The sequence below is a fragment of the Callorhinus ursinus genome, unplaced genomic scaffold, assembly GCF_003265705.2.
Source record: "Callorhinus ursinus isolate GAN/ISIS: 27379988/994484 unplaced genomic scaffold, GSC_fseal_2.0 scaffold13, whole genome shotgun sequence".
NCBI lineage: Eukaryota > Metazoa > Chordata > Mammalia > Carnivora > Otariidae > Callorhinus > Callorhinus ursinus.
Window position 1 is genome coordinate 29,584,436 of NW_027397075.1, and position 18,067 is coordinate 29,602,502.

The following is an 18,067-nucleotide window of genomic DNA, read 5'->3' on the forward strand; positions in this document are numbered from 1 at the left end:
ACACCCAGTGCTCCATTCAATACATGCCCTCCTTAATACCCATCACCAGGCTAGCCCATCCCTCCATCCCCCTCCCCTCTAAAACCCTGAGTCTGTTTCTCAGAGTCCATAGTCTCTCATGGTTCATCTCTCCCTCCGATTCCTCCCCCCTTCATTTTTCCCTTCCTTCTCCTAATGTCCTCCATGCTATTCCTTATGTTCCACAAATAAGTGAAATCATATGATAAATTCACACTTTTTTAAAGATTTTTTATATTTATTTGAGAGTGAGAGAGCTAGCATGAGTGGGGGAAGTGGTAAAGGGAGAGGGAGAAACAGACTCCCCACTGAGCAGGAAGCCTGACGCAGGGCTCCATTCCAGGACCCCAAGATCATGACCTGAGCCAAAGGCAGGTGCTTCACCAACTGAGACACCCAGGTACCCCTAATTCACACGTTTAAATAAGAATTGCCAGTGTTAGAAATCAATGATCTCATGAAGTAGGATTCAGTTTTCTTGAAGGAAATCTATATAGCAGTGGGACTTGTTAGTTAAGGACTTGTTTGACTTGGATTTGTCTTTATTCTGTTGGACTTTTAAACTTTCATTTTACATCATTCTTCGTCATTATTGCATCTCATTGGGGCTTTGGATCTCTGTATGTGAGCAGGTGAGTAAACAGATGGAACTAATAACTGATAAGCTTTTTAAGATCACCTCACAGAAGTCCTGCAATACTCTGAACAATGGTTCACTAGAATAACGTAATTTCTCCAAAGTAAGGGTAAACCTGTGGTCAAATCTGGTCCCGTTTGTTTTTGTATGACTTGCAAGCCAAGAATGGTTTTTACAGTTTGAAATGATTTGGGGGAAAAAATCAAAAGAAGACTAATATTTCATAACATGTGAAAATTATATGAAATTCAAATTTCAGGGTCTATAAATAAGTTTCATTAGAACACATCCTCGCCCATTGATTTACATATTGTCTACAGCTGTTTTCAGCTACAGCGGCAGAGTGAAGTAGTTGCAACAGAGACTATATAGCCCACAAAGCTGAAGTATCTGTTATCTGGCCCTTTGCAGAAAAAGTTTGTCAACCCCAATTCTAGGCTTATGCAAGAGGAAAGGAGGTACCAGGCACTGAATCTCCCTGGATACATACAAAATGATGATCTCTTTACAAGCTTCTATAAGCACCTCTTCTATGCAGTTATGGGAACTGAACAAATCAAGGAAGAGAGAAAAGAGAGTGAGCTGGTACAGTCTTGGTACTTAACTCGAACATTCCTTCAGGAAGTCTCAGTTGTCAGTCCTCTTCACTGAAGCACTCACATTCAAACTTCTGCCTGGAAACCTGAAACTGAAGGGTCTAGAAGAGCAGTCAAAAATAGTGAGTGCGGAATGTGGCCAGGAATTAAGAGTAAGCTTGGGACACACCTGATCTGCTTCCGAGGAGTGCCATACTCCTCTGAGCTAAATTGCTCTACCAAATGTTCTAACTGGCCCCAATCCAGAGAACAGGAAGGAAACTGCATTAAAGGTTTGGAAAAGAGGGGGCAATGAAGCAGGGAGTGGCCACTGCCCCAACCAAGCCTGGGCAGTCGAGATTCTGAAGATGAAAAAGAGCTTTGCAGAAAGCTACAGCAAGCAAAACTAGGCTGAGAGGCCCAGGAGAGGGATCAGGGTCAGTAAATGTGTCTGCCACGGATGGAATATACTCCTGGAAAAGGCAGAGGGGAAGAGTGGCCTTTTTCACCTGCTGGAGAGAGAAAACATCAGAGGCCAAGATGGAATTAGGTGTGTCCTTCCCCTCCTTAGATGAACAAGGCTACAGGAATGTTCCTGAGGAAGAGATCCTCAGGATTAGCATTAAACCTAAAAAGAGCTTTATGAAAAATAAGAGGAGATAAAATCATGTGGTCTGAATTGCAGCCCTAGAAAATTTAGTGAACCCTGTGATTAAAAAAAAATCTTACCTACACCCCACATTCACCATTGGGTAATTGCCACCTACATGCCATGTGTGTGTATATGTATAAATATAAGTATACTTATACACATAAATATCCTATAATCCTTGCAACAACTGAGCAAGAGAGATGATAGTAGTGTAGTATCCCTATTTCATTAATGAAGGAACCAAGAACTAGAGATTTTAAATGACTTTCTCAAGGCCAAACTGCTCTAAGTGACAGAATGAAGATCTGAAGTCTAACTGTTCACTTAACTACATTTACTTTACAGATGAGCACTACCATCTCCAAAAGATATAAAAAAGCAGTTCCTCAAAAATTAAATATATGCCAGTTTATGCTAAGTATAGCCTGCTTAGTGAAGGGAATGACTGGGTAGAATAATTGAGGTGTCATGATTTTAAGTGATAAAGAATATACTTGATAGGGAATTGATTTTTAGAAATTACACTGTATTTCAGGAGTGGGAGTTAGGTGCACCTCATTTAGTCTTATCATCAACATAATTTTACCTGGTACTAATGGATCAATTTATTAAATTTGACCTTTTCCATGATGAAACATTGTCCCCAGAATCAAAGAAATACCAATTTGCAAATTCCAGGCCTTTGACCACAAGAGTCAAAGGAGAGAACAGGAGGAAGGAATGTCGAAAACCCATTTTCACTGCTGGGATATCTCAACTAAGCAGCTAGGTTTCTACAGTATTAAGGGGGCTACTAGGAGATACCCCCCAAAAAATTAGGACTGAGTAAAATAAGGTAAACTTCAAAATAACACACAATAAAATAGAGCAGAAAACCGAAGTCATCTGGGAGAAACTGCCTGACTCCCAGGCCAAGTATCCAAAAGTGTAAGCAGTGGATCATGTTTACCTTGACTAAAGGGAAACCAGTCACCAGGTAGCCAGAAGACTGGGAGAGCCCAGCCTATCTGGGCAGTTGGTGGTGTGGGCTCTTGTGAGAAGACCAGGAAGTGAGGTTCCCCTTTAAAAGCAGGTCCTCCCCAAAAATAAAAAAAATAAAAAATAAAAAAAAGCAGTTCCTCCCATTTTCCAATAGTTTCCATGAAGTGCTGGTTCAGGGAAAATATTTTTCTTTCCCAACTGCCCAAACGACTTGGACAGGACTTAAACATACAGAAGGGAAGATAAAGAAAAAGGTAGAAAAGGGGAAAAGGGTGATATTATAATGGGTTGAGAGGGAGGAGGGGGATGGGTAAATGGAAAAGGGAATCTATATTTCATACCAAATGTGGTCAGAATGAGAATGACATATAATTCAGCTAGATCTTTTTTCCCTGAGAAGTAAGGGTCAAGATTCTTATCATTCAAGTCTATTTCACTATGTATCTGCGTGATTTTGTCTAAAAAGAAAAAAAAAATAGAGAGAAGTAAAAGCAAGTCCTAAAGATAGTGTCAGAAACAGGAAAAGATTAGGAAATTTAATTTTTAAAAAAGAGAATGGAGGTGGGGGTGGCAGCTAGTGGAAAGAAGTTTTTTTAGACAAGAGACCTGACTTCTCTTTTTAATTGAGAAGGTGAAGAACATTGTAGGGGAGAGATGGGGTGATTGCCTGATATACTGAAATGTAGACATGCCCTGACCTTGTTCCTCATTGAATCTTATGTCAAAGAGAAAGAAGAAATAAATGTGTGGGTGCACACACACTCATGCATATTTGTTTCTTCAGTCATATATACATACATGTTTATGGGTATTGGTGTGTGCATATGTGTTTTAGTTGTGAACCTCCTTATCTTTCTCATGTTCACTCTGTCTGGTGGAAAATTAATGACAAAAGGCCAAAAGCAAAAAAGATAAACATATATGCTAGACCATCAGTCTCTTAATTTGGGGGAGTTGACTAAAAACAAAGTGCTTCTTTTTTTGGAACAAAACATTCTCTTTAGAAATCAGAGAAATGCAAAATGTAGTTAGATTAGTAAAAAGAGTTCTGATCTATTTTTCAATATTGATTTCTTGGTGCAAAAATAAAGTTTTTTAAAGATTTATTTATTTATTTGAGAGAGAGAGAGGGTGAGCTCCTGTGGGGGGAGGGGCAGAGGAAGGAAAGAGAGAACTTCAAGCAGACTCCCCGCTGAGCACAGAGCTCAATCCCACAACCTATGAGATCATGACCTGAGCCAAAATCATAAGTTGGACACGTAACCGACTGAGCCACCCAGGTGCCCCTAAATTTTCTAATTAAGCCAAAGAATGATGCCAAAAAAAAAAAAAAATTTCAGCAATACTATTGCTAGAAATGTTTTTTTCATGGGTCTTTGCACAGGCAACCATGGGGAAGAGAGTAGCCATCATTGGAGCTGGCGTTAGTGGCTTGGCCTCCATCAGAAGCTGTCTGGAAGAGGGGCTGGAGCCCACCTGCTTTGAGAGGAGTGAAGACATTGGGGGCCTGTGGAAATTCTCGGTGAGTGGGACATCAATGCAGCAGACCAGGAAGTGAGGTGTGAAGTATGTGAGAACACATAGGTGGAGCACAGACCTCCAAATCAGCTTCCATGCAGTTATCCCTCTTAGGTTGGAACCTACAAAACACAGCATTGGGAGAAAGTTGGAAAATAAGTTCCTTGCTCATTTCAAAAGTAAATGAGATAGTGGGCTAGCTTTGAAGGTCTCTGCGTACAGAATTCACCCCTGGTAAACCATTAATAATTGAGCAACTTTATTCCCAATAATTGGGAATAGAGTCCAAGGGCAAATATTGGTTAGGTTTATGTAATGTAACTACATGAGTTACTCATTTAAAAAACAAGGTTGTTCCCATTCTTTTGTTGAGGTTACCAAAGGTCCACTTAATGATTCAGACCACAGATTTTTTTTTGTATTTGAATTAAGAATTACTTTATTAAGTACTTAGAATGCACTTAAATACTATGTATACATCAGTAAAACTACCACTCACATCAAGATATTGAACATTTTACAGATGAATGCCATGTTATTTACCACATAAAGCTTCTTAAGTGCTACATCCTACACTGTTTTATACTTTGTTATAGCTTAAATTCTGATAAAAATGTTACTCCCTATTTCAATTTCTGTGCCTTAACAGTTTTCATTATCTTTAAACTCCTTTATCCTTTGTTTTATACAAATGTGAACATCCAGGTTCAGAGACTGATTTTTGACCCCATTTGAATCTCTTTAACAGGGATATTTAACCTGTTTATGAGTGTGATAATTCACCTGTTATCTCTGTTAATCTATTTTATGCTAATTTTAATGTTTCCTTGCTGTTTTTGTTTTTTCACCATTTCCTCTCCAATTTTATCTGTAATACTTATCTCAATGTCAAATTTACTTAGAATGAACTACTACATGAAGTGGTTACTACTGATTTTCCCTAAGCAAGATGTACATAAAACAAGGTTTTCATCTGCCACCTCCCCAGTCAGTGATTTGGAAATTTTTTTACACTGTCAGCGTTAACATTATAAACAAGCTTGTTACTTTTCCCCCCTCCATAATTAAAAATAAAGACCACAGATTTTAAGGTTTCAGGTGCTATTTGGCCTTGCAAAAAACAAATAATTAATGAGACTGCTATGGGAGGAACCAATAACAAGATACACTGATTTGAAGTTCTTCAATGCCCTTTTGTCCGGGCATTCATAAGAAGGACTCTGTTAGCAGACATGCCTCTATGCAACCATTAAATCACTTCCTCTGTTGCCTGACAACCACATCAGCAGGTGTGAGGGCTTGCCTGTGCCCCAACTCCCTCATTGTCTACAACCTTAAGAACACTGCATGGTTAAGCCTACCCCATTTGTCTTCTTCTTCTGATAGACCATACATATATGCAAATTTAGGAGGAGCAATAACCCTTTTTAAGCTATTTCCTCCTCAAGTGCAAAATTAATATGTTTTATACCTCAATTAAAAAGATTGCATTTAAGGAGACTGTGTCTGTGACAGACAACTCTTTAAATATTATAAAGATATGAGAATTATTCTTATTAATATAACTATTTTTCTAGGCTGTAAAGAATTCTTGAAACTGCTCAACATCTTGTATGACGTTGTAGAGCCTAGAATATGTTGCTGAAATGTGCTGACAGGGCTTCAGATTGGCACACTGTTGATTCTTAGGGCTATTTTAGTGAGCTCTTTCTATATGCCTAACCCTTTTTTCCATTTAATTAAATCTTTACAATGATCCTATAAGGTAGGTATGAGTTTCTCCCTTTTATAAATGAATCTGAAGCTTAAAAGGAAAAGAAAAAAATGATAAATGGCCAGTAAATGACAAAGACAAGATCCTGATTCAAGCTGACCTGTCTTTCCAGCCTGAATGCTTAATCCTTGGTAAACTGCTGGGTGCCATTGCAATAAGTGGCCTGTTGAACTAGTAGGATTTCTACAGGAATCTTAACCAGTCCTTGTATTCAAACTTTGCAAAACATTGCTGCCAATACAGCTACATCTCCTGCTGCTCAATGAAGACTCTGACATTTGAACCTGGCATCACAGATTGATGATGTCTTCAGCTGCAAACATATGCTTCTCTTCAAGAAAAATATGGAATACCCCAGAGGATGAAACTGCAGGCCCAGAGGCTGGCACCTTGAGACACAGAAGATTATTCCTAGGCCTTGAGACCTAATGTGTACCCTACTAGATTTCAAAATTGGGACTGTTAACTCTTTTTTTCCTTCCATTCTCTCCCTTTTGGAATGGGAACATCTGTAACTGGTACCCAATGCCTGTCTCATTGCTGTACTTTAGTAGAAGAGAATTTGTTTTCTAGTTCACAAGTCCACAGATGGAGAAGCATTTTGGCCCAGATAGATCAAACCTGGAGTCTCATCCATACCTGATTTAAGTAATTTTAGGTGATACAATTTGGGACTTTTGAGCTGATGAAGTGTAGATGAGATTCAGGACTTGATCTGATGCTGCAATGGATTGAAACTTTGGGGTGATGAGATGGGGTAAATGTATTTTGCATGTGGAATAGATGTGAATCTTGATGGGCCAGTGGACTGTGGTAGGCTGAACAAGTGAACAATGGTTCCTCCCAAAGGTACCAGGTCCTAATCCCTGGAACTTGCAAATGTTCTTAATTTGGAAAACTAAGATATGATTAAGTTAAGAATCTTGAGATGGTGAAATCATTCTGGATTATCTGGGTGGGCTAAAAATGCCATAGCATATATGCTTATAAGAGGGAAGCAGAGGGAAACCTGACACCCAGAGATAGAAGGGGAAAGATAACATGATCACTTCAGCAGAAAGAGAGTTTTGAAGATGCTATGCTCTGACCTCCATCTTCAAGATGAAGAAAGAGGCCATTAGCCAAGGAATGCAGGTGACCTGGCCACTGAAAAGGCTAAGGAATGCTGGCATCCACTAGAAGCTGGAAGGGACAAGAAATGAATTTTCCCCTAGACCCTCTGGAATGAACACAGCCCTGCGAACACCTGGATTTCAGACCAGTGATACTGATTTCTGACTACTGACCTCTGGAATTGTTAGAGAATAGATTCCTGCTGTTTTAAGCCATCAAGCATGTGGTAACATTACAGTACACAGGAAACTAATACACTGGTTATTCAGAGTTTCCTAATTACTTTACCTCTGTGAGAGGGTCCACACTGCAGGTGGTGGCATCACTTCTTGTGTTTCTCAAATACCACTAGGAGCCTACAGCTGTATGCCTAGAATTCACATTATGGGATTAAATTATAAAATCCTGTTAATTTTGTATTTTCATTACCTTTGGTTTCTAAAATCAGCATTTTACAATCTCTCAGCATTTTCCCCCTTTGAGAGGTATCCAAACATTTCTTAAGTGTGAAAAAATAAGGTGCAGATCATTCAAACTTTTGTGGCTGTTTCCTGTAGCACCTCCCTATACCCTTCTAGTTGTCATTTGTAACACTGATCTAAAGCCAGAGTGATGTATTTCCCTCACCTGCTTTGATCACTGAGAAAATAAAGTACTTTAGGACTAGGCCACAAGTTGAAGGGAAATGTCTTTCTTTCTCAGGAGATCCCCAAAAAATACATCAGTAAATTGTCTGAATTTGGGCCTGAAGTTTCATGAATAAAGGCTCTTTTCTCTGGGCACACAACCCTTTGTTCACTTCCCCTGATTTTATTCTACTCTTTGGATCAATTTGTTTTTTAATGTGTAGTCTCTCCTGTGTTGATTACATCTCTACCAAGCTTTCTAACCTCATCAAAAGCTACAAATCACAAAACTACTAGACAAAAATCAATTGTTTTTATATATTTTAGAGTTAGCAAACTGGCTCTTTTTATACTGCAGCTAATCTATTTTATCTATACAGTTTTTAAGATTTTAATCTAATATTTTAAAATCATGATATTTTACATAAAAATCTAGAGATCTGTCTTCTTTTGAAAAATCAGAAAATCAGGCAACACTGGACTCCCTTTACTCATAGTAATAACTGGCTTCTTCTAAACTAAATTTAAATTCTCTGTTTCACTATATTCATTTTTGGCCCATTTCACTCATTTCTTGTAACCTCCTCTGCACCTATAAAACTTGTTTTGACTGATGCTATGTACAAACAGCAATCCCTTAAATTATATGGAACAAAAGTCACACCCATTTACAAAATTTTTAATCTCCTTCTTCATATAGTTTTATGATCTTTTTTGTTTAAACAAACCATCATGTTTATAATACTATAAACATGTAAATACTGGTCATTGCTGAGCCACTTAGTGGATTCTAATTACATTTTCTTCCTTGAACAACTTTTGTTTTCACTGGAGTTAATAATTGCCTAGTATCCTTTGTTTAACCTTACAAATACTATCTCTAATTCATTCCCCAAGCTCTCCCACAGAATTATGATTCTCTTCTCAATATGTTTAAACACATGGCCGGTCCATCAGCTTAATTTTTCTTTTAACTGTCTCTTAAAGATAGTTCTTCTGCTTGTCTTCCTTCTCTAGTCAAAGCTGCATTGCTGTGGCCTAGGTAACCCTGTTTTCTGAAGCCCTTATTGTCCTACTATTTAGTTTATTCTCTCCTTTCAGTAGAGTACATTAGAGTACATCCTCCCAGTAGTTCTCTGAGAAGTTATACATGTGAAATAAAAGACTATAGACCTAGAATGTCTTATGATACCACTGTTGGATCTGGATTCCCATTTGATTAGACTTAGGCTTAGCTTTCGGCTTTCTTAGGTCTTCTTTCTATTTAGCAGGGTTTGGCTCTTTGTTGACCACTCCCTCCAAAAAAATTTATATTTAAAAATGCAATTATTGACTCTATAGCCATTCTCTTATAAACTTTCTACCTGATCAACTTAGAAGAATCAGTCTATAAACATGGGCTCTGAGATGCACTATAATAACACTGAGTAGAAACAGTAAGACGTCCATGATTAAGTTTAAGGGAAAAAAAAGAGCAACTCACAAATGATGTATTTAATTATGCTGCAACTCTTTTCTCAGTAATCAGGACCTTTTGGTGGCCTAAGGAAAACTGAAGACCAATCAGCTCATCATTTCTAGGGAGATTGATTATCCTGGAGCAGCCAACGTTGCAAAGCTATCTCAAACCTGTCTCAAAGGTTTGCATCATTTTTATTTTATGAAAATCCTCCCTTGGTGTAGTATTACATAATTTTCCCCAACCTTGGCTTGCTCCAGTACCTTACCTTTGCCCTTGTATTAGTTTTCTATTGCTGCATAACAAATTACCACAAACTTATCAACTCATAACAACACCCATTTATTACTCTCAGTTATGTAGTAGGTCAGAAGCACAGCATAGTTCACAGCTGAGTTCTCTGCTTACGACCTTACAAGGCCAAAAACAAGGTGTGGCTGGGCTGGGCTCTTACCTAGAGGCACTGGAGAAGAATCTGCTTCCAAGTTCATACAGGGTGGTGGCTAAATTCAGTTTCTTGCTGATGTTAGGCTAAGGTCTTTTGTTTCCTTGCTGGCTACAAACTGGGGATTCCTCTCTCATCTCTCATCTCCTTGTAACTTCTTGATATTTTGCAATGCTTTATCCATAAGTACATACTAGACTACTAATGCTCAGGTCACTCTTTTATGTCTAGCACAAATAAGACAATAGACAAATATCCAAAATTACACTGGGAGAAGCATAAAAGCATTCCAAGACAAGTACCCCCAGTTGGCATAGCTTAATCTCCAAGTCTCTTTTGGATCAATGCTCAGTCTTTCAGATCCCCCCAACCCCTAAATTTTTCCAAGATTGTATCTGGACTTATGGAGAAAAAGGCCTTATGTGACCTTGGGGTGGAGGAAAGCCAAAGTTCCTCAAATTCAAACACAGATCCTGGGACTGTTGTCTGGCCCCTCTAGTCTCTTGGTGTCCCTTTTTGTTTGCTTATCATTCATGCTCATCCTTTAGAAGTCTTAAATTGAAGACAGCAGATGATGAACTTGGAGACTGTCCTCTCTTAGCTTAGTTTTAGGCCAATGGACCTTGCTGATTAGATCTCACTTGCCCCTATGAGCATATCAGATTAACCTCCCCAAGATCCAGTTTTCCCATTGAGTTCCTGAACTAAGTAGCCCACTCTACTGCTCTCTCCTAAAATACCACTTAGCCCCCTCCATAACAACACTCTGGTAGACTATCTGCTATGAGTCTCAAATAATTTCTTCATCCCTGCTGGGAGCAAGTGGGAACTCCTTGTTTTACTCAAACTGAATGGGTTCAAGAGAGCTAAACTAAGATCCTACCTCTTCCTAATCACTGCTACTTGACTCTTCTGTGTCAACCTCCCCCTACCTAGGTTGGTCCAGAGGGAGTCTTTAAGATAAGTGATGTCTTACCAAAATCTCAAATGTAAAAACAAAAGCCCCTCTGCCCTCAGTGTTCCCCTCAATTTTATATGAGGTATGTTGATCTTGAAATTTCAGCCCAAAGAATAGACTTTAAGACCTAGGTGATTTACCATCACCCTCTTTCCTGCCTCTATTCCCCTTTCTCCCACCCAATCCTCCAAACTTCACCCTTCCATTTCCTTTAAACCACTGATTTTCAAACTAGAAATTATGACCTATTAGTGTGCTATGAAATAAATTAATGAATCAATCTGCATTTTAAATGGAATGGATAGAAAATATCAGAATGCAACTCAAATAGTTAGATATGATTTATTCATAAAACTTGTTGTGTGTGTGTTGCAATGTAAAATATATTTCTAACTATAGGTTGTGGTCAAAAACATTTGCAAAACACTATTATAAACATAACCTAAGTTTTCTCTGCCCTAGGTACATAAGAAAATATAGTCTAATTCACCAGAACTGCCTCATGATATGTTAAAGGAGATTTTTTTTATTGTGGCAAACATAGCACAATAAATATTTACCATTTAATCATTTTAAAGTGTACAGTTCTGTGGCATTAAGCTTATGCACATTGTTGTACAATCATACCATAATCCATGTTCAGACTGTTTTTTAATCTTCCCAAACTAAAACTCTGCCAATTAAACAATAACTCTCCATCCATCCTAGCTTCCTAGCCCCAGGCAACCACCATTCTTTCTGTCTCTATGAATTTGATAATTCTGGGTATCTCACATAAGTGGAATTTATAGAATTTATCCTTTTGTGATTGGCACGTTTCAGTTAGCATAACGTCCTCAAAGTTAATCCATATCATAACATATATCAGAATTTTCTTTAATTCTAGTTATATATTCCAAAAATAACATAATGAAATTCAAAATTTATTTCCCTTAGAAAAGATGTTAAGAAGGATATATTCTTCCATATTCTAAGGTCCTTTGATTAGCATCAAATTGTTTAAGTAAAGTTATTCTTCATCTTACTGAATTTCATTATGAGTAAAGGTGAGTGATAATTATTTGGAACTGGCACTGACCATGGTAAGTGCACGCATTTACAAACTCTCTTCTGTTTGAAACTATACATTTACAGGACCACACAGAGGAAGGCAGAGCTAGCATTTACCAGTCTGTCTTTACCAACTCTTCCAAAGAGATGATGTGTTTCCCAGACTTCCCATATCCTGATGACTTCCCCAACTTTATGCACAACAGGAAGCTCCAGGAATATATCACTGCATTTTGCAAAGAAAAAAACCTCCTGAAATACATACAATTTAAGGTAAGATGCTGTCAAAAGATTAGTTTGAGGCATAATTGTGAGGAATTCTATATTTATTAGCAGATTCTTATTTGTTCCTTTCAGTATTTCTTCCTTATTTGTGAACATTTTTAACAGTGTGGACTCCTTGACCCTAGATTTAAAGAATACATTGGAAATTTACAAAATATCACATACAGTTCTTAGACCAAAATGCCACTAACTTAGAAATCAATAAAAAATAAGTAAAATAGCCATGAATTTCAAAATTCAAAACTCTTTTTTTCTGAACAATTTATGGCTCAAAGAAGAAATTGTGATGGAAATTTTGATATTTAGATCTGAATGATAAATTCTACATATCAATACTTGTGGGAACATAAAGACCAAAACTTTCCTGAAAATTATAAACTTAAATACTTATTTAGAAAATAAGAAATTTTCCAAAACTAACAAGATAAAGAAATTAAGAAAAGAAAAGCAGAATAAACCCAAAAGAACATAGAATGAACAAGATAATAAAAAGAAATTAATGAAATACAAAAGCATATTAAGAAGATAGAAAGTTCATCCTTTGAAAAAAAATAGATGAATAGCTGACAGTTTGAGGAAAAGAAACAAAGATACAAATAAATAATATTAGAAATTAAAAAATGGATAAAACTGATGTGGATGAAATAAAAAATGTAACAAGAATACTATAAAAGTGTTTGCCAAATAATGTTTAAATTGGTTAAATTTAAAATCTTTTTTTTGAACTTGCCAAAATGCACACAAAAAGAAGTAGAAAGCCTGAATAGTCCTTTGATAACTTCGAGTTCTTTTGACTCAGAAACTAAAATTTTTCCCATTAAGAAAAGATTCCATAGGTAATTCCAAATTTGCAACAAAAAAAATTTCAATATTTTATAAACTCCAGAGACTAAAAAATAAAGTATGACTTCCAAACTTATTCTATGACATTAGAACCTTGACATCAAAAGCAAACAAAAATAATAAGAAATAAGAAAATTACAGAGATATTTCCTTCATGAAATCTAGTAGAAAAACTTCAAAAATGAATCTAACAAAATATTTTTTAAAAATTAACTGTCTTCATTGAGTTGAGTTTGAGCTAAGGATACAGAATATTTTAACGTCATGAAATATAAATATGTAATTCAGTGCAAAATCCTGTCACAGGAAGAAAACAATACATTTACCAAATCTGAAAAGGCATTAAATAAAATTTAACATCCATTTCTACCTAAAAGAAAGACAAAGAAAAGCAAAGAAAAAAAAGAAAAAAAACTCACTAGGCTAAAATTAGAAAGGAATTTTTTTGATCCATAGAAACATATAAATATTATCTTAAATCTGCACTGCTCAATATGGTAGTCACTAGCCAAAAACTGAGGTGTGCTCTAAGCATAAAGTACAGACTTTATCTCAAAGTCTTATTTTGAAAAAGAATATAATATACCTATTAATGATGTTTATTTTGGTGACTTGTTAATCCAATGATATATCAGATGGATTGGGTTAAATTACACATTTTTTCTATTTTTAATATGACTACTAGAAAATTTTAAGTTACATATGTTGCTCATATTATATTGCTACTGGACAGTGCTGTTCTAAAGAGTGCAGAGTTAGAATCATTCCCTTAAAAATCCAGAACATGACAAGGATTCCTATTATTACTGCTTCTTTTCAATAGTCTCAAGAAATTTAAGGGACAGTTTAAGTAAAGAAAAATAAATAAAAAAGAATAAATAAATAAAAGGAATGACAACTAGGAAAAAAGTAACATCCATCACAGATGATATGACTTTCTGCATGGAAAACCCCAAAGAATCTAGAGACAAATTACTAGATTTAATAACAAGATGGTAGTATATAAGATCAAGATATAAAAATCAATTGCATTCCTGTATGCCAGCAGCAAAAAACAAACTATAATCCAAAAAGGAACCATTTACCATAGCATAAATAAATGCATAATCCCAGAGTTATTCTAAATAAATGATATGCAAGATTTTATGGATTCATAGTGCTTGTTTTATTATATTTCATAAGTAACAAGCATTATACAGATATGTGTACATGTATTGTTTAATATGTATGAAATACTATACATAATAAAGTTTATAAGAACAATTCATACCAAATAGAGGTTCTCTTCCAAATATAATCAGAAGAACTGAAAAAATATTTTTGACGAGGGAGCACACCAACCAACAGGCAGCTGTTCAGCTGTGAATAAATATTTATTGATAGTCTAATCCAGTGCTACTCAGTATATGGGCCAAATATCATCACATCTCCTGGGAGCTCATTAGAAATTCAAGTTTTCATGTCCTATGCCAGACCTACTGACTCAGAATATCTAGAACTGTGGCCTTGGAATCCGTACTTTAACAAGCTTTCCAGGTAATCCTTATGCACACTAAATTTGAGAACTCATTCTCTGAATATAGACAATATCTTTCATTTTAAGACAATATATTGAAAAATAAAATAGCTAAAGAGGTATGTTAAGAAGTAGTTGTTGGGGGGTGGAGCAAGATGGCGGAGGAGTAGGAGACCTGGATTTCATCTGGTCTCAGGAATTCAGCTGGATAGGGATCAAACCATTCTGAACACCTACGAACTCAAAAGGAGATCGAAGAAAAGGATAGCAACAACACTGAACAGAAAAACGACCACTTTCTGGAAGGTAGGACGTGCGGAGAAGTGAATCCGAGGCGATATTCCAGAGGATAGACGGCGGGGGAGGGGGCGTCCGTCGGCCGCTTCTGGCAAGTGATAGAGCCGCGGAGCACAAAATCGGAACTTTTAGAAGTTGGCTCTGCTGAGGGACGTTGCTCCAGTGGCTAAGCGGGGGGTGGAACCCTCACGGGACAGTGTGGTCTCAGGACCCTCGGGGTCACAGAAAGACCAGGGGTGCCTGAGTGCAGCAGAGCTTCCAGGTATCAGAGTGGGGAAGCCGGCTGCAGAGACAGAGCTGAGGCGCAGGCTCTCAGCTCAGGATTGACATAAACTGTGATCGGTGACAGTCAGGCCACTGCTCCTCCAGCAGGGACCCAACAAGCGGCAAAGCTGGGGAGCCTCCTCCTCTGGGAGGAGCGGGGCAGGAGCGCACCGCAGGCATCTGCTGGGTTTGGAGACTCCACACGGGCTCAGGTGCCAGAGATAGAAATGCTTGGTCACAGGTCGGGTGAGCATGGAGTGCAGCCAGAGACCGGGGAGATGTGAGTGATTGACTGCTTTTCTCTGGGGGCGCACTGAGGAGTGGAGCCCCGAGTTCTCGGCTTCTCCAGGTGGAGACTGGGAGGCCGCAATTTCACTCTCGTCCTCCAAAGCTGTAGGGAAAGCTTTCAGGGAAAAAAGCTCCCAAGAGCAAACCGAGCAGATTACTTAGCCCAGACCGGGCAAGGGCGGGCAATTCCGCCTCCAGCAAAGACATTTGGGAACCATGGCAACAGGCCCCTCCCCCAAAACATCAAGTATACCTATCAATGAGAACGGCAGAACTCCAGCGCGAGGGGAATAATGCACATAGAATTCATGGCTTTTTTACCATGATTCATTAGTCTTTCAAAGTTAATTTTTTTAACTGCTTTTTTTATTCGAATTTTTCTTTTTCCCTTTTTCAACCAACATCTTATCAATCCCTTTTTTTATTTTTTTAAGTACTTTATTTTTTATTTTATTTATTTGACACAGAGAGATACAGCGAGAGAGGGACCAGAAGCAGGGGGAGTGGGAGAGGGAGAAGCAGGGTTCCCGCTGAGCAGGGAGCCCAGTGTGGGGCTCGATCCCAGGATCCTGGGATCGTGACCTGAGCTGAAGACAGACACCCAACAACTGAGCCACTCAGGTGCCCCATTCCTTTTTTTTAAAAAACATTTTATTTTTCATTTTTAGAGTCATATTCGATCCCTTCATAGTACTTACCCTCATTTCTGGCATATATATATAAGTTGTTCTCTCTTTAAAATTTTGAGATAAAGTTTCTTCTAACATATCAAAATATGCCCTAAATCTCTAGTGTATGGCTTTGTTCTAGTCTCCTGCCTGATCACATTCTCTCCCCCTTTTTTTCTTTCTTACTTTCCTTTTTTTTAATCCTCTTCTTTCTTTATTCAAACATCTTCTTATCAATTCATTTTTTAAAATTTTTTATAATTTTCATCTTTACATTCATATTCCATCCCTTCATGGTATCAACCCTTATTTTGTACATATATAAGTCTTTCTTTCTTTAAAATTTTAGGAGTCACTTTCTTCTAACAGACCAAAATACACCCAAAATCTAGTGTGTGGCACTGATCTATGCACCAGCCTGATCATATTTGATCATATTCTGGTTTTTTTTGTTTTGTTCTGTTTTTGTTTGTTTTTATCTTTTTTTCTTTTTTTCTCTTTCTTTTTTCTTTTTCTCCCTTTCTTTTCGCCTGGTTTCAGGGCTTTTCTGATTTTTATACAGTATATTTGTCAGGGACGTTGTTAACCTGTTAGCATTTTGTTCTCTCATTCATCTATTCTCTTCTGGACAAAATGACAAGATGAAAAAAATCACCTCAGCAAAAAGAACAAGAGGTAGTACCGTCTGCCAGGGACCTACTCAATATGGACATTAGTGCAATGTCAGACCAAGAGTTCAGAATCATGACTTTAAAGATACTAGCTGGGCTTGAAAAAAGCATGGAAGTTATTAAAGAAACACATTCTGGAGAAATAAAAGAACTAAAATCTAACCAAGTCGAAATCAAAAAGGCTATTAATGAGGTGCAATCAAAAATGGGGGCACTAGTGCTCGCTTCAGCAGCACATATACTAAAAAAATGGGGGCACTAACTGCTAGGATAAATAAGGCAGAAGAGAGAATCAGCGATATAGAAGACCAAATGATGGAAAATAAAGAAGCTGAGAAAAACAGAGACAAACAACTACTCGATCACGAGGGCAGAATTCGAGAGATAAGAGATACCATAAGATGAAACAACATTAGAATAATTGGGATCCCAGAAGAAGAAGAAAGAGAGAGGGGCAGAAGGTATATTGGAGCAAATTATAGCAGAGAACTTCCCTAATGTGAGGAAGGAAACAGGCATCAAAATCCAGGAGGCACAGAGAACCCCTCTCAAAATCAATAATAATAGGTTAACATCCCGACATCTAATAGTAAAACTTACGAGTCTCAGAGACAAAGAGAAAATCCTAAAAGAAGCTCGGGAGAAGAGATATGTAACCTATAATGGTAGAAACATTAGATTGGCAACAGACCTATTCACAGAGACCTGGCAGGCCAGAAAGGACTGGCAAGATATCTTCAGAGCACTAAACAACAAAAATATGCAGCCAAGAATACTATATCCAGCTAGGCTGTCATTGAAAATTAAAGGAGAGATAAAAAGCTTCCAGGACAAGCAAAAACTAAAGGAATTTGCAAACACGAAACCAGCCCTCCAAGAAATATTGAAAGGGGACCTCTAAGCAAAGACAGAGCCTAAAAGCAGCATAGATCAGAAAGGAACACAGACAATATACAGTAACAGTCACCTTACAGGCAATACAATGGCACTAAATTCATACCTTTCAATAGTTACCGTGAATGTAAATGGGCTCAATGCCCCAATCAAAAGACACAGGCTATCAGATTGGATTAAAAAACAAGACCCATCCATATACTGTCTGCAAGAGACTCATTTTAGACCCAAAGACACCCCCACATTGAAAGGGAGGGGGTGGAAAACCATTTACCATGCTAATGGACACCAAAAGAAAGCTGGGGTGGCAATCCTTATATCAGACAAATTAGATTTTAAAACAAAGACTGTAATAAGAGATGAAGAAGGACACTATATCCTACTTAAAGGGTCTATCCAACAAGAAGATCTAACAATTATAAATATCGATGCCCCTAACATGGGAGCAGCCAATTATATAAGGCAATTAATAACAAAAGCGAAGAAACACATTGACAACAATACAATAATTGTGGGGAACTTTAACACCCCCCTG

The 18,067-nt window shown here is 37.5% G+C and overlaps 1 protein-coding gene and 1 long non-coding RNA gene across 4 annotated transcripts in view; one reads left to right on the top strand and one right to left on the bottom strand.

The window, feature by feature from the left end:
* Positions 1-3,011: 3,011 nt before the first annotated feature.
* The window catches only part of LOC112828751 (flavin-containing monooxygenase 3), a 29,869-nt gene continuing 14,813 nt past the window's right edge, over positions 3,012-18,067 (top strand). The window contains exons 1-3 of one of the 3 annotated variants that reach the window (XM_025878019.2): positions 3,012-3,117; positions 4,248-4,385; positions 11,891-12,079. In XM_025878019.2, coding sequence (XP_025733804.1) covers positions 4,254-4,385; positions 11,891-12,079 — 321 coding nt within the window. In that variant the 5' untranslated portion in view covers positions 3,012-3,117; positions 4,248-4,253. Of the gene's footprint in view, positions 3,118-4,247; positions 4,386-6,436; positions 7,380-9,414; positions 9,535-11,877; positions 12,080-18,067 lie in introns of those variants that run through there. The other 2 variants (XM_073900011.1, XM_073900010.1) reach the window with 2 other exon arrangements.
* The window catches only part of LOC141374006 (uncharacterized), an 86,813-nt gene continuing 73,099 nt past the window's right edge, over positions 4,354-18,067 (bottom strand). The window contains exon 2 of the long non-coding RNA XR_012380534.1: positions 4,354-4,503. This is a non-coding gene — a long non-coding RNA (uncharacterized lncRNA). The remainder of the gene's footprint in view (positions 4,504-18,067) is intronic.